This window comes from Perognathus longimembris, chromosome 3, assembly GCF_023159225.1.
Source record: "Perognathus longimembris pacificus isolate PPM17 chromosome 3, ASM2315922v1, whole genome shotgun sequence".
Taxonomy (NCBI): Eukaryota; Metazoa; Chordata; class Mammalia; order Rodentia; family Heteromyidae; genus Perognathus; species Perognathus longimembris.
This window is the reverse complement of record NC_063163.1, coordinates 118,869,115-118,886,679: the sequence shown is the minus strand read 5'-3', so window position 1 is coordinate 118,886,679 and position 17,565 is coordinate 118,869,115. Positions and strand designations below refer to the sequence as shown.

At 39.2% G+C, this 17,565-nt stretch overlaps 1 protein-coding gene across 4 annotated transcripts in view; it reads right to left on the bottom strand.

Annotated features, from left to right (window-relative positions):
* The window catches only part of Tbcel (tubulin folding cofactor E like), a 66,122-nt gene that overhangs the window by 34,013 nt on the left and 14,544 nt on the right, over positions 1-17,565 (bottom strand). For 3 of the 4 annotated variants that reach the window (XR_007210552.1, XM_048344016.1, XM_048344015.1), the window contains 4 exons: positions 11,849-11,990; positions 9,671-9,810; positions 3,832-4,013; positions 2,336-2,592 (listed from right to left, as the gene is read on the bottom strand). Coding sequence is in view for 3 of the 4 variants with exons in the window: in XM_048344016.1 (XP_048199973.1) it covers positions 2,336-2,592; positions 3,832-4,013; positions 9,671-9,810; positions 11,849-11,981 (712 nt within the window). In the remaining variant the exon portion in view is untranslated. Of the gene's footprint in view, positions 1-2,335; positions 2,593-3,831; positions 4,014-9,670; positions 9,811-11,848; positions 11,992-17,565 lie in introns of those variants that run through there. The other variant, XM_048344014.1, reaches the window with a different exon arrangement.

The window sequence follows — 17,565 nt, the reverse complement described above, 5'->3', positions numbered from 1 at the left end:
ACACAGTCCCTTCCTGTTTCTATCAACTATTAGCAAGGGTGAAGGCAGAGGAGCAATGCTAAGGTTGCTAAGACGCAAACAGCCCAGCCACACAGCCTCTTCTTGCCAATGCCATTCTCACCCACACTCTAGAACAGAATTAGATCAAGGGGTTCTAAGTTGTGAAATAAACTCCCTTGTGCAACATACTGACTTTGAGACATTTCTCACTCATAACTTCTGTGCTGAAACTAAGTTATAAATTAAGTTATAATATTTCAGCTATAGGTTATTTCATTCAGATGTAACTGTTTTAAGAAACAGGATGAAAGACAGTATCGAGAGGATGGAAATAGCAAAGCACAGTGGCTCACATCTGCAACCTTAGCTGCTTAGAAGGTACACACAAGGAGGCTAGCTCTAGCCAAAGTATGAGATCCTGTCTAAAAGACAAAAAATGTAGAAGGGCTGGTGTTGTGGCTCAAGTGGAAGAGCATTTGCCTAGCAATCATGAGATCTCTAGTTCAATCCCCAGCAGAGGAGAAAAAGATTCTTATTCTCCTATGTCATGAGGAAATTTCAAATCAGAACAGTGATGTATCACCACGTACCTATTAAAATCAGTGTCAAAGCCTAAACACTGACAAGAGTGTGATGAGCAATATAGCAATGATTCATTATTGGCGGAAATGTAAAGTAGTATGACTACTTTCAAAGACACGCAGTTTCTTACAAAACTAAATGTACTCTTACCAAAATATACAGCAATCATGCCCTTGGTATTTACCTACATGAATTGAAAACCTATATCCACACAAAAATCTGCACACAGATATTTATAGCTTTATTCACAACTGCCAAAACTCGGAAGCAACCAAGAAGCTTCAGGAGGAGGATAAACAGACTGTGGTACATCTAAAAAATGGAGTTATTCATTCAGTGATTGAAGAAAACAGAACTATCAAGCCATGAAAACACCTGGTGAAGTTTAATGTGTATTACTAAGTGAAATAAGCCAATCTACAAAGGCACCATATAGACTCCAAATATAGGACATTCTGACAAAAGCAAGAGTACAGAGACAAAAGGATCTGTAATACCAGGTTAGCACAGAGGATTTTTAGGGCACGGAAACAATCCGTGCAATACTACAGTGGCAGATACCTGTGACTATTTGTAAAAGGCGAAAAGTTTATACGATCTGAAGTATGGCCTGTGACTATTTATTAAAGCCCAAAGAATATATAACACTGATAGTGAGCCCTAATGTAAATGATGGTCTGAGTGACAGTGATAGTTCAATGTAGTTTGTACTGCTTTGCTGGGCAATGTTTTTTTGGTTGTTTTTTTTGTTGTTGTTGTTTTTTTTGGCCAGTCCTGGGCCTTGGACTCAGGGCCTGAGCACTGTCCCTGGCTTCTTCCCGCTCAAGGCTAGCACTCTGCCACCTGAGCCACAGCGCCCCTTCTGGCCATTTTCCATATATGTGGTGCTGGGCAATCGAACCCAGAGCTTCATGTGTAGGAGGCAAGTGCTCTTGCCACTAGGCCATATTCCCAGCCCTGCTGGGCAATGTTGACAGTGACAGAGCTTGTTTGTATGGGAACAGCAAGTACATTGGAAATATGTACCTTCTACTCAAGTTTGCTGTGAACCTGAAAGTATACTTTTTGATTTTGTCCTCTGCTGCTCATGGGGCTGGAACTCTAGAGCTGGCCACTGTTCTCGAGCTTCTTTTGTTCAAGGTTAGCACTCTAGCTGTTGAGCCATAGCTCCACTTCAGTTTTTGGTACTTAACTGAAGATAAGAGTCTCATGGACTTTCCTGCCTGGGCTGTCTTTGAACCGTGATCCTCAAATCTCAGTGTCCACTGAGTAGCTAGGATTATAGATGTGAGTCACCAGTACCTAGTCCACAACTATTCTTTAAAAAATTACTAATAAGAAAAAGGGCTAACCATATGCATCTCTAAGAGAATGAGGATTGGCTGACAATAAATCAATTATATAGAGTAACTAGAAAAGTAAGCATTTGAAAAGTCACAACAGATTGCGATTACTTACCTCAAGTCCAGATAAAATAGTCTACTTTGTAATTCTTTCTTTTATTCCTTTTTTATACTATCCAATTCATCACTTTCATTTCAAATTATTACCTTGCTAATGTATAAAATATAAATTGCTAATGTGCTATGTACTTAATATTTGTCAGAGCATTTATGAAAATGTTCCATAGGCCTCTGTATATCATGTTGAAAATTCATCCTATTAAAAAGTTTAGCTATGACTGAAAGAAATATACTGCATGCATAAGCTCAAATCCATTTGCATATAGAATGAGACCAAGGCTGTTCCTTACCTGACTTGTGGAGGCTGATGGACCTCAGATTAGGAAACAATCTGGCCAGGGAATCATTCGGCTCCTCAATAGCATTCAAGTGATTGTTGGCCAGTACGAGTGTATCCAGGGAAGGAAACATAACTCCTAACTTTCGGATTTCAGTCCAGTCTTGGAGGTTATTGTCTGTTATATGTAGGAGCTTAAGAGAATGACAGCAAGTAGAAGAACAAGACACTGTTTCATAGTCGTTAAGGCACAGGAAAAGCTCCTCCAAACTGCAAAGAAAGGAAACATTTCGTTGCTTCAAGCAGTTTAGTTTTTACTTTATACCTATTTTCATACATCCAATAGATAAATGAGTACCTATGTCAGACTCTGGTAGGTATTATAGGGTAAAAATAAAGATATCTTCTTGAAACTCAAAATACTTGGGAGCTAGGTTGACAAAACCTAAAGTATGCAAAACAACAGAGTGATATAAGCTAGTCCTATATTAATTGTGTGCTTAAGTGATATACTAAGCAATACCAATTCTAAGTACAACAGTGATTTGTAAGGCAGGAACTTGAAGCTGTAGTTAGAATAGCCAGGAAAGAATGCATGGCCTTTTAGGAGAGGTGACCTCACACATGCTGAGATGGAAGAAAATTCTAGAAACATGAATAAATACTTATTAAAAGAAATAATAACTACTGAATCCCAGCCCTGTGTCAGATCCTAGGTCAGGGATATAATAGATATAACTTCTATTTCTGAAAAATCAATATAGCTGTGCCTACTTTACACACAAGGAAACTGAACTGAAAGAGGTTAAGCAGCTTGTCAAAGGTAACAGTATGATCTAGGATTCACAAGCTCATTCAACGTCAAGCTATCTGCAGGGAGGAAATCTCATTAGCATGAGAGTGAGAAATTAAGATGCACAAAGTAGTACGAGATGAGGCTCTAAAGAGTTTGTAACAATTTTTATATTTGGACAAGGAAACTACAGCTTCATATATTTCTTATTTCTTATAACTCCTTCCTCTGCACATGTATATGCCTAGCAATAATAAGGAAAGCATTTCTAAACTTACAAACAGAAGCATGATTTGTGTCTTAAATTGTTGAAAGGAATACCAGTCTGCTTCTCCATCAGGCCATAGAGGCTTTTAATAATCTGAGTGTTAAATGAAATGATTATTTTTACCTCCCAAAGAAAGGAGCTCAAAATTCTGAAATTAGGTAATCAGAAGATAAAAATGGAAGAGGGCCAAGCTAGTATGGAAGTGCTTCTTCCAGGATGCCAAGGGATGCCACATCCCACGTCTACGTCTACTCAACACCGAACACGTCTTCCACTAGAGCTGCTGCCAGGCTATTCTCACATCCTCCTTCGGAACGCTTCATTTCTCTAACCTCTTTTTCATGCACACTGCAGTTCTAGTATTTCTGAGGTGGGAGATCAGCAGCAATCCTATGTGTTAACACAGATGGCAACACAGCGCCCTGTCCACCATGCTCTCTGGGCTTACTCTGGTAACTCCTGTAGTAGCGTGTGGACAGTCTCCCAGGAAGTTTTGCTGTTGTTCAGGACAAGTTTGCGAACCCCAGAGAAGGACCCAGCACACGTTCTTTCTAAAACCGACAAATTCAGAGGGTTGGAACTCAGGTTTAGAAACTCCAACTGAGGAACATTTGACACAATTTTACTGACCTAGGAAGAAAAAAGGGAGGAGAAGCATATCAGGCAGTAATCAGAACTTTTAAATAGCAACAGTGCTCACTAAGGACTAAGTGAGTTAGTGCATCCCCAGGCAAAAGGACATTTTCCTTAGGGAGTCTTAGTGCACATACCCACAAAGCACCATGTGTGACTTCAACAAGTCTTGGCAGATAATTTAATCTCCTTCTATGAAACTGTAGCATAACAGAGTTCATGGTATGAAAGAAAGAGTTCCTATGTTGGCATTAGCAAGGTTTCTGATTCTGCTCTAATGATGTTTGTTTTGATAAGGAAAGATAAAAAGACAGTTTAGATGACATTCTAGGCTATATATTTTTAAAGAACTGAGATTAGGCCATGAAATTCTCTTTGAATACTTTCCACCTCTCATTCTCAGTACCATGTTAAACCTAAGTAAAGATGGTTTCAAATGGTAAAAGAAGTACTCCAAGTTATATAGTTATGATTACTTAGAAAAATTTCAGTATGGCTCAAAGAAGTACCAAACTTTAAAATATATTTACTTAAAAGCTAAAAGGATCAAGATGTATTAATCATGGTAACTCCTTTATACAACTTAAAGATTTAAAAAACCCAAAGCATTAATAACTGTGACTATCAATGTAGCTAACTGCTTGATAGACAAAAAGACAGATAAGAAAATGACTAACCCTATTTACTCTAATTATACCCATATCTTCAATACAGCTTATTTCATTCAATTCTCAAAACAACTTGCAAGACTACTTTATTTGAATAAATGAGGAAACTGAAGACCAAAGATGTTAACTAATTTTGACTAAGATACCATAATCCCAAGTGTCAAAAGTGGAATTTAAATTTCAGAGCCATTTCACTTTCCAGCATACTACAAGCTAATGCGTGATAACATGGTAATGTAACAAAACACTAAGGGACAACCGAAGGCCAGCTGTGCCACCAGCAAGAAAAACTTAAACAAGTAATTCTAAGTGTCCAGCAAAAATATTAAGCTTCACTTAACCAGGCAATGTAGTAACTCAAAGTTATGAAAAAGGGAACAACAACAACAACAACAAAAACCCCACCGTTAAACATTCGTTCTGGAATTAGAAAACATGGGTTCAAATCATGTGCCTACCTGTGTGGCTGCAGACAAATTACTTAACCTTTCCAAATCTCAGTTTCCTCATTCATAAACAGGAAGGTAACTATCTGTTATTGTAGAATTAAATGAGATATACATGTAATACACTCAGCATACCAACTAGCAAGTGTTTGAAGTCTGTTTCCTTATCTAGTTCCTAATAGTTTATAAGTAGGGCATGTATAAACTAATGACACAAGGTCATTCACTAAATGTGACTATTACTAGTATGATAAGAATGGTTTAACCTATTATATCTCAACCCTGGTAATCCATCAGAATCACTGGTAGGATTTGCAAATGCTCCTGCTTCCCAGTTGGGTCTAGTTGTCAGTTTCTAACTCCAGAGAGAATGGAAAAGTGCACCTAGAAGGGAGAAGCACAGGCACAGAAAGACACCATCTGTACCTCAGACCAGATCGCTACGTGCATTCCATTCCGGAACTGTGAAATCAGTGGGAAGAGACTACCTCCAAGGAGGCTGGGGGAGAATGTCAGAGAGAAAGGCCCTCCTACTTCCCAGCTGACCTCTTCCACACACTAACCCTTTGAAGTGAGCCACTTTTCCTCTCATTTTACCAGAAACGAGAAGAAATGGACTACCTTTCAGAGAAAATACAACACTAGGCTTCTGTTTAAAGCATAAGGAATTTATTCCTGTCTATATAGATTCTCTTGTTTGAAGCTTGATCAAATGGTAGCAAGCATTTGTGCAATACATGGCAAGAATCTGGAGTGTAGCCTATGACCACAACATAGTAAGTAGTTCCTGCAGGAACCAACCTAGTACTTGAGTGATAGGACCTACACGCAGAAGGTACTGATCAGCTACACGTGAGCTCTCTTAAGGGAGAAAAATGTGGAATTTTGCTTTCCTAAGGCACAAACAATAACTGAGAATACAACCTACACATAAACACAATGTAAACCCTTTACTACCCCCTCCTAGTTTACTTTTTTATTAAAGAAGGAATACTCAAAAATGGATAACTCAAGGGTTTCAAAATAATTTCTGGGAGATTTCCCCAAGATTAACAGATATATGGTACAATCTTCATAGTTTGTTTGCACTTATACTATTTTACAGGGACAATACAGATTTATAATGACTTATAGCTCCTAAAATATGAAGTTGGACTAGAATCTAAATAATTTTTAAAAGGAAAAATGATACAGATATTTTCTTTTTTTAAAGAAATAAAAAAGATTTTCTGGATAACCTCAAATTGACCAGATTAAAGAAAATACAGTATTCATTACACAAATTTCCCACTAGCAAAGCCTAATAAGCATTCTGCTGAGTATTGAGGGCAGTATATTGAATGTCCTTCTTAAGTTCCAAACATAAAAAGACCTCCAGCTAGACTGAGCTGAGCTTGCTCTTGTATAGAAACATGGAGATGAACTGAGCTCACCTCTAAGGCCTCTACTACCCCATGATTTAACAGGGGACCCTCACTCCGGCTTCCAAAGAGGAGGAAACCAAAGATTTAAGGAAAATGGGGAAAAGGTTTTAAGATAACAATCTGTAATTTATACCCAAGCTATTCTCCACCTCACCTGACTGGCCAATTCCTCCCTCTTCTCAACTACTTGCTTGAATTTCTCTTATAATATGATTTCGAAAAGGAAAAGAGGAAAAAAAGGAGATACCTTGGGAAAGGTTTGACAAAATTCTACTTAGATAAAAACTCAAGTCAATAGCTTAAAAGTGCATTTTTAAACTACATAGGTACCCAGTTTTTGAAAGGTGGAGATAAATCTTTGCTCTCCCCACCTAAAAAGCATTACATTTCTCACGTATATGCATTTTAGCGTTTGGAAATATATGAGACAAGAATTTAAACTACAAAACAAGTTACTCATAACTCACAGCTTTAGTGACCATTCAAAGAACTAAAAACACACTAAATTTTTTTGTTGCACATTTTCTATGTCAATGCTGGCTGAGTTCAACTCAGCTAATGGCTAGGGACAAATGGTGTCTTTGGTAATCAGACACACAGGTTGCAACAGGCTGACAGGTAATTCTCAAAACTAGAGACCCGTGAGGCACACGCGGCCTGGCAATGACTTTGACCAGGCCTAAAAATCCATCTTCTTTTGTTGGCAGTGTTTCTCCATCTTGTGCTTAGATTGACATTCTAAAAGACTGGGATTGACTACAGTGAAGGTTAAGGAGAAAATATAAAGAAAGGAAGGATGAAAAGAGAAATAAACTGAAAAATGGAAAATGGAAAGCAAGCAGTTTACCTGGAAACAGGCCACCCAACACAGATAAGAACACACATCAAGTACAAATAGACTACAAGTAAATATGTGACCCACTGGCTATATGTCAATGTGGCCTGAGAAATAATAATACAGACCTCTGTCAAAGCAGAGAAAGAGATCTGTTACTTAGTCCAAACCCTGTGTACTGATCCATACTGCATATCATACATCTTTAATGTGGCAATTACCTCACTACTGAGCAGCTCCCACTAGTTAAAAGTAAAAGCTCATGTACATAGTCAAAGCACAGGTCAAACACAAAGCATAAAGCCTATGTGAAATGTCATACTCCCAAAGAACAAACTTAGAGGACTGAGCATGTGAACACAACAGCTGAACTCACTCAGAAGATTCTGTCTGATGCATCACCCACACAGACCACAGATCTCACCAGAGAAGTACCAAGACTATATGTACCTCTATAGAGCTTATTTCTTATATCTCTGTAAATCTACATATCACTTAGAAACCAGGTAACAAACATTTCTGAGAATTTCATGAAAAGCCTAACAAAAATGGTAAATATTAAACAAGACAATTAAATAAAAGTAAGAAAAACTGAACATCCTGTGCTAAAGATAAATTCCCTTCCCTTCCCTTCCCCCCCTTTCCTTTCCTTCATTCTTTCCTTGCTTTTTTTGACTGGTCCTGGCATTGCCCCTGAGCCTCTTTGTGCTCAAGGCTAGCACTCTACCACTTGAGCCACAGCACCACTTCCAGCTTTTTCTGAGTAGTTTATTAGAGATAAGAGCCCAGAGTCTCATGGCCTTTCCTGCCTGGGCTGACTTTGAACTGCAATCTTCAGATCTCAGCCTCCTGAGTAGCTGTGATTACAGGTGTGAGCCACCATCACCCAGCCCAATTTTTCTTAAACAAGAAAGCTTCTTAGCATTTGTGTAGCATTCAACATCTACATAGTAGGTCAGCGATTAATTTGATCAGCAGGGCTATCTTACGGATGAGCAGACTGAAGCACTGAAGAATTAGGTGAATTTCTTAGGACCCCTGAAAAAGCTGGATTAAGTGGCCTATGCACATGTAAGAATCATTTATTTAATCACACATTCAATAATCATGTGACTACCTAATATACAGATTACAAAAAGACAACAATTTTCACTGGAAATAAACTCATGGTCAATAGGAAAACTGTCAAATAAGCAAGTGACTACCCCACACTCCTACAGGAGTAAGGCATAGGTGCTCTGGGATAATCTGAAAAATTCACAAGGGAATAGCAACCAGGACCAAGTCTTGAAGGATAAATAAGAAGTGACCAATAGAAAGAGGAAAAGAAAAGTGCGTTCCATATGACTAAAAGCAAGGATGCTTTTCTCGGTATGCATTTATCATGGGCTGCAAGTAAGTGTGCACAACTAAAGACAGAGATAAAGTTCTAGCAAAAGCAAAGGATCATAAAATGAAAGGTGGTACTTAAGGAGTACAGACACCGTTTTTAGCAAGCAAAGGATTTTGTGCCAAAGTCTGATGACACTGTGGAAAATCTAAGGAAGCAGACCCAAGAAAATCTACTGGGAAACTTCTGCAACAGCCAAAGCAAGAAATGAATTTAAAGTCAGGTAGTGGAATAAGTCAGGACTACTTAGCCCTTATTCGTCCTGGTAGCTTCTATCGAGCAATGCTTTGATCAAGTAGGGAATGTTATCTATAATAATAAGAGAATGTTTTGATGATGTTATTTGTGACTCTAAAGGTTGGTCAAAAGATTCTGATAATTATGTCAAATTTCAAAATTCTCAAAAGGTTATGCTAAAATGCCAGGAAGACTTGATAACATTAAGAAAAGTTCTAAAATATTTGGAATAAACTTCAGTAATAAGAATAAATATTTTTACAATCCCAAGATTTTTAAATTCTTATATTTCAATTTTTCAAGCTGTAGGAATTTTATGTCTGAAGCCAAAGTAGAGAATTAGCACAGGATGTATAAAATAGGGAAAGAGAATTTAATGCATTGTTAGTACCTATACCTCAGTAGACACGTGAACCTCTTGATGTCTGGAATCAAGTTCCTCAGAGATTTTCACATTGATGAAAGCAGGTAAGCATAACAAAAGCTAATTGAAAAGCCACTGTAGGTAGTTGGTGCAATGTCACTTTTCTTGAGACATACAGACAAGAATCTCAGCTCAAGCAAGAACCAGAACTCAGTAGAATACATAACAGCATACACAATAATATAATAAGCAGGTGCTTTTCACCAAAATATAGCAATATAAAATTTTACCTCATGCCAGTCTTCGAGTTTGTTGTCAGAAAGGTCTAGTTCGGACACATGAGCACAGAAGGCAGCGATTTCTCTTTCATCTCCTGCACAGGTAATTCCACAGCTGTTCAACACGAGTACACTTGGGAGGTTGAGGCGATCTGGATCGGAGAACACAAAACACTTTCCACATCAGCTTCATTCTTATCTACATACATTTAGCCATCAGGAATCCAGAAACAAAAAAATCAATTAGTGAAATTACTCAATGCCCTAAAAACAAACAAACAAAAAACAGGTTATGATGGGATCCAGTGGTCCTGAATCCTAAAGGTGCAGGCAAACTATGGCTCAGGAGACGTTCAGAAATACTGAATCACTATCACCAGAAAGTCTTCAAGGATTTAATTCCTGCCAGGATTCTTTATCTCAACTACCAACAGCAGAGTCATCAACCAACAAGGCTATCATCTTGTCATCAGAACACTAGATCCATGCACGTTATAGCTGGACTACCACCACCTGCTTATTGGTCCCAATTCTTTAATTTAGCTCAAATACTCTGAGTAGCTTTTTAATCTGTTTGAGGTATATCTTTACCTTTTGCTCCCTTTGAGAATTATCTCAAACTACTAGATGATTTACCTGTCAATTTAGTTCTGTTCAAGGTTGTGTCATTTAAAACATTTTTGCCATCTAAGTGGGGCTACACACAACTTTTCATTTTTTCTTTAATTTTTTTTTTTTTTGGCCAGTCCTGAGCCTTGGACTCAGGGCCTGAGCACTGTCCCTGGCTTCTTTTTGCTCAAGGATAGCACTCTGCCACTTGAGCCACAGTGCCACTTCTGGCCATTTTCTGTATATGTGGTGCTGAGGAATTGAACCCAGGGCCTCATGTATACAAGGCAAGCACTCTTGCCACTAGGCCATATCCCCAGCCCTCATTTTTTCTTTATACTCATCTATCCATGCCATATTTTTCTCTTATGAAAATTAACCTTTTTCAAAATGTAATTAAAATGGAAGAAAGAAGTATTCACTGGTTTTGGTCAAATTAAGGTAACAATTATCTGATGACTAACTGGTTCAAAAATATATGTCAAAATCACTCTCAGTATCTCTACTAAGAAAAATAAACATGAGAAGTCAATCAGTCTTTTCTCAGTCAGTATAGAGAAAGGACTAATGAAGGTCATATTTTATTAACAGGGGTCTCAAGTTACATGGTTTTGAAATTTAGTACTTTTCAATATCAAGCTTCTCAGAATGAGAATGGATCCTGGAAGAAAACAAAAATTTAACAAGTAACAAGGTAACAAGTCTAATCCTTTGCCATTCTAGGAGACATGGAATGCAAAATAGTTGTACTGAGAGATAACACCCAGAAACTTCCAAATATAGGAACTAAAATAATGACACATTATTAATTTCCCTTAATTACAAACTACTGCTCCCAAGATCTGATAAGTACAATGTTAAGATAAAGGACAACCACATTGTGCACGCTTCTAGAACTCTCCTTACACCTGATCCCTCTAATATATCTGCCTTCTCTCTAAATTCTACGTTCGTAAAGATCTAGTTCAAGTTTCATATTATGAAACTTTTTCTGATCATATTTACTACTTTCTAATTTTCCAATCACTGTACCACTCACTTGGCTCAACATCTTCGTAAATGTCAATGTCTTGAATCTAATTCAAAGTCCTACCAATGTCTTTGAGAGCAAAGGAAGCCTTCTACTATTTATTTTGACTCCTGAGTTGTTTAAAAAGAAATATACACTTGAAACAGTATCACTCAGGTATTTCTTTCCCCCCCCCCTCAAAGCTGGTATTCTACCATTTGAACCATGGCTCTACTCCCAGATTTTTGCTATTTAATTGGAGACAAGAGTCTCTCAGATTTGTTTGCCTGGCCGGGTTCTAAACCTCGATCCACAGAGCTCAGCAGCAGTTGGAATTACAGGTATGAGCCATTGGTGACCACCTAGCACTATATTCTTGCCCTGGAAATGCACCCAAACACCACCTAGCCAATTTAGAGGAAACGAGTCCCATGAAGTTCTTAAAAACACTGAAATCATAACAAGAGATAAAGATTATTTGACTCATAACTTAAAGGCCGTCAAGGCAACCCTGTGATCTAACTTGGTAAGCAAGCTCCAGTACTGCATGCTTCAGGTCTCATCCCTCTTACCTTTCATAGGAGAGCCCTGAGGTGTGGCAGGGACGTGGACCCCCATCCCAGGGCCACGACGGTAAGGGAAGTTTTCAGGACTGTATTTTTCACATAATACTTGCATAAAACTTCTTCCACTGGGTTGGTCCATCTTTCTTTCCTAAAATGCCATAAAAAATCAAGAAATCATCAAAATTATTTTTTACTCATACAAGAAATACTTACAGAGAACCAATTACCAATCAGGCATTAGTCCAGGCATTGTCGACAGAGAAGATGGTCACTGTACTCAGGAACTTATCCTGTGGGGAGAACTTATGCTTTAGGAAAGCCGCACGTACAGACAAGTGACAGCAATAACAGCTCAGCATATGGTATTTGCAAGCAATAGAAATACTTAGAAATTGAGGCTGTCACTTCTAGCCAAGAATAACAAGGAGACTTTCCACTGGGTCACAGGGTTCACATGGCAAGGAGCTGAAAAAAGGGCTAAAACAGAAAGGATAGATTAAACACCAGACTAAAGGGCTTGGGTGTCCCTTGAAACTCATTCTTCCCTTCCTCCACAATAACAGAACCCTTAACTGCATAGACGACTATTTGTATTTAGAAATGAATACAAAACCAACCTCTACACACAATAGGAAGAAATAAAATATTCGGTGGCAGCTTCCAGGAATTATCTTGTAAAAAGCCAATGTTTTGTATCTGGCCACCTTTGTGGCTATCTCCATTCTAGTGCCTAGAAAACAATTGGTACACTGGAGCATAAGCACAAGGAATAAACTCCAGTGAGAGGGCAGCAAAGAGCTCAGGAAGGCCTGGGCCCGTTAAGACATCTTGGACTGAGCTGCCAACATCTTTGGCAATTTCATTGGCAGGTAAATAGCCTATTTTATTCAAGCCATTGGTCTTTTCAACTGGACTCAATCCTACCTAATACAGCATGCTATTTCTTTTGTTTCTGAGTTTGGTGAGACTCATTTCTATTCAACCTCAGCAAAGAGTCAAAACATTAAGTAACTCCAGCATTTTTTCTCAGTATTAATTCATGTATTAAAACAGGTCATATTAATCACATTAACATCAACCAGTCTGATAACCCACTATCTCAAGGGCTAGCCTATGCAAACAAAAGACAGGCAACTATAATTAACCTCCAACAATCAGTTAATTATCTGGCTACTGTTTAAATTAATCAGAAGTGAGGAGGGTGGAGAATAATCAATGACTGGAGGGCCTGATGAAAAAAGCCATGAGGCTGGACCATGGGATATAAGGAATGCAGAGTGAGATGACTGTCGACACAGGGCCATGTGGAGCCCGGACATTGGAGCCTCCGAGGAAATCGTGTACACCACACTAATGAGTTCAACTTCATCCTACAGCAAGCAGAAAGAAACTAAAGGAACGAATACAACTGTTGATATTTTGGGAAAGCTCACTCTAGCATTTCTTTAGTTCCTCATATCTATAGGGGATGAAGACTGAAGGCAAGGGGAATAGGCACAGTAGCACACGCCTCTAATCCAGCTACTCAGAAGGCAGAAATAGGAGGACTGAAGCTCATGGCTGATGGGGCCACAGTGAGATGGGATCTCAAGAGTAAACCGGGTATAGTGGTACAAGCCTAAGACCCAAGCTACTTAGGAGCTAGAGATAAGAGGCTTGTTGTTAGAGTACTACAGTTGCGGGCTAGCCCAGGAAAAGTTAGCTTAAAACCCTACCTGAAAAACAAAACTAAAAGCAAAGTGACTTGAGGTGTGTTTGAAGTGATAGAGAGCTTATAGCACGCCAGGGGCACTGAGTTTAATCCACAGTACATAGTACACTGAAGGCAGGAGGAAGAGGTAGAAAGATACTGCAAAAATACAGGATAGGTAATGAGGGCCTGAAATGATACAATGGACAAAAAAAAAGCAGCAAGCGGTCAAATTCAGCAAGCAGTCGCAGATTCAAGATCACTTTGTAAAGCAAGTGTTATGGAAACCATACTCCTAAGGGAGGAAGTAGAAGTTAAAGCTGACCTCCAGATTTCCTGGGCAGGTAATCATTAGCTAGTACCACTGACTAATCAAGGAAATCAGATCATAACCAGTTTTGAAGGGGGAAGTGAAGAACTCGACTTTATCCATGTCTAATGTGGGACCTTGTGGAAATAGTCTAAAGTTGAGTGAGAAATGTTAGCTAAAGATGAAGACTTGGGTCAGTACGGGCATATACGAAGAGTTATAAAGAACAGTCAGCAGAAGGAGGGGGCCCACGGACACAGGCAGAGGCAAAGGCCGCAGTCATGAAGGAAAAGGAAAGCCGCCAATCATACAATCTACAGTGATCTTCTGAGAATCTTGATCAGCAGAGGAAAAGGGGTAGGCCCCCAATGCCCATGCCTGAAATCCTAGCTATTCAGAAGACTTGAGAATAGCAGTTCAAAGCCAGCCTGTGCAGGAAAATCACTAAGACTCTTATCCCTAAATAAACTCCCCAAAAAGTTAAAAGTATAGTCAAAGTAGCTCTGGGAGAAAAAAATCTAGGCCCTGGGCTCAAGCCCAAGATGGCACCAAAAATTACTAAATAAATAAAAATTTTAAAAAGAGAAGGAGAAAGGGGCAATAAGCTGGGCAAAACCAAGGAAGTAGGGATCCAGAGGCAACTGCTAACATTTTCTTCTATTGAAACAGTAGAGGCCTGGAGGTATATGGCCTAAGTGGTAGAGAGCCAGCTGTAGGCAAAAGAAAAGACGAGAGCACAAGACCCTGAACATTATGAGAAGATAAAAGAGAGCCCTGAATGTGGCTCGAGGTTTATAATGAGCCAGGAGAGTGGGCAAGGCAGAGGAGGACTGCTGGCACTTATTCCTGGAAGAGAGTGGCAGGACCGCGCGTTGAAGAGTGCATTACACAGCTCTCTTCTCAAAGAACTGTTTGGTACCAACCAGATAATGAATGCTTCAAATTGCTTACCATTACTAGTGACATACTCCACTAGAGTGGCACAAGCCTACTTATACGTATAGAGTTTAATTATGCTGAATGCTAGATATTTTGCTCCTGTGATTATCCTAGCTCTGCCATTAAATTATAAAGGGAGCAGAATTGTGCCATTCCCTTTATTTTGGTTTCACTTCACAGTATCAGGCACAGAACACGCTTACATGGTAAGGGTTCGATAAATGTTACAGAGTAGTGAAATCACCAGCCTCTAGGATGCTGAGTAGAATGCAGAGAATACAAGATGGAGAGTAGGTTTAAGTTCCATTGAGTTTTCACCAATAATAAGCAAGTAAGTCACTATATTTTTCTGGGTCTCAACTGCCTACATCTCCAAAGTTATTGACATCTGCAGGGCTTAAATTACAGGTTGCTATAGTGTCCCAAAACATGCTAGCACATCATTTGGATTATAGGGTTATCATAAAGCTCTACAATAGCCAAATGCTATTAGTTACAAAAGGAAGTTACCGACAGGCACACAGACATAGGGCATTTCTGCTCTCTCACTAGCTAGCTACACATAAACTAATAATCTAACTTCTCTATTCCAACTTTTTCACTTAAGAATGGTCTAAAATATCCCCTCTGGTTTTGTTATAAGAATCAAGAAAGTGCCAGGCACTGTGGCTCATGCCTATAACCCCTGCAATGTGAGAGGCAGAGATGGAAGGATAGTGGTTTAAGGCCAACCAGGACAAAAGTTAGGGAGACATTATCTCAAACACTAATTGGGTATGATCATTACTTTGCTGTAATCCCAGCAAAGGGAAAGTAGAAGATCGAGGTCTGTGGCCAGCACTAAGCAAAAGGCGTAAGACTGGGCCTGATGTTATGGAAACAAGTGTTATATCACTGTTGTAATTACTTTCAACACGCCATGTGAAACCGTAGCTTCTTTTGTTGATGATCCTCTTGTATCCTTTCCTGTGGTTGTACCTGTGCTATCACTATATCTCATCTGAATACACTGGATACTGTATATACTGGTATTAGAACTAGGGAAGTGAAAGGGGATATCAAAATCGAGAGACAAAGGATAAAAAGACAAAAAACTTCAAAAGCAATACTTGCAAACCATTTGGTGTAAACCAACTGAACAACTCATGGGGGGAGAGGGAAAAGGGGAGTGGGGAGGGGGAATGAGGGAGGAGGTAACAAACAGTACAAGAAATGTACCCAAGGCCTAACGTACGAAACTGTAACTTCTCTGTACATCAATTTGACAATAATTTTTTTTAAAAAAGAACATTAAAAGAAAAAAAAAAGACTGGGCCTGAGAAATAAACTAAAGTGAAAAAAGGCCAGACATATGGCTCAAGTGGTGGAGTACGTACCTAGCAAGTACAAGGATCTGAGTTCAAACCTCATTATTACCAAAATGTAAACAAAAACAAAACAGAATCTGGAAAATAAATAAGACTCAGTATAAAAGTAGTCATTAAACTTATTACTACCAGGACCCTGTAAAGGAGGCTTTGTGAAGTCCCTTCACTAAGGCCTAGAAGACCGCAGACATTCACATGGCACTCATCAAGCCAACACAAGCTTTACCTGAGAAGTTTACCGCACATTAGACTATGGAAGGCATTCATAACAGGTCCTTCACATCCCCTTGAGGACACAGGCTGTGCTCTCCTTAAACCTTCCTTCCTGAGCTTAGGGGCAGGCAGCACTGCTCTGCAACAGTGTGGACTGTCCTTCCCACCAACACGGAGCAGATGTGTCTGCACAAGGCCACCCTCTATGCCAAGCCCGACAGTCTCAATGCTAGATCGGGGTAGGCTCACGTACACCTTCACGCTTCAAGAACTTTCAGGTTGAAAGATCTTTTTAAATGGAAACATCACCAACAGTGCACAACACAAAGCAGGTGCTCTGCCACTAGCAACAAGCACCACAGCCCCTATCAAAGGCCTGCCTCAAACAGAATGCCAATAGACTCTTCGAAATGTTTAACAGAAACATCAAAGAAGTTACTCTGCTATCTACCATTGTCAGTTCAAAAGAATGAGAAGTGTGAACTAATGGTCACCAGGTTTCAACAATATCTTTTATCTGGAGCTTCAGAACCGCTGCAATCTGTGTAAACCAAGGCCAATCATTTCAGATGCAAACAAGACACAGACAAACTAAGAGAATTCAAAGCTAAACACAATCAAAGTAAGTCCACGTAAGCAAGCAAGGAAATCTGTAATCTTTATTTTATGTCCCAAGCTCAAAACACGATACCAAATACTCTTGGTGTGTGTCTGTGTGTGTGTATATACACACACACATATATACATATGTATACACACATACATATAATATATACAGATATACATATGTGTACATGTATACAATATGTTAATACATTAAAGATACACCCCTATTGTTTTCTAAGACTCTAAAAAGGACACAAGTGCCTTCAGTAGTCATTTCCCACGATGCTCTACTAAACTGGCTTCCCAGGGATGCAGATGTCCACACAGGAATACATGAGCTTTGAGTCAGAACATTACCATTGCAAAATGGATTGGTAACATGAATCTGCTCAAAATCTGTTGGGGCAGTATGAGGAGGAACAGTAGGTGGGAAAAGAGGGCTGAAAACCAAGAAGACTGGAAAAAAATGAGGAAATGCAGAGTGGAAAAAGATCTTTTACTGGAGCCTTTTAAAAGGTTTTTTGGGGGTAGTGGGTAATCTATGACTTTCTGGAAATAGCTAGTGTCAAATTACAGCAGTCTACCTCTATAGCTGGCA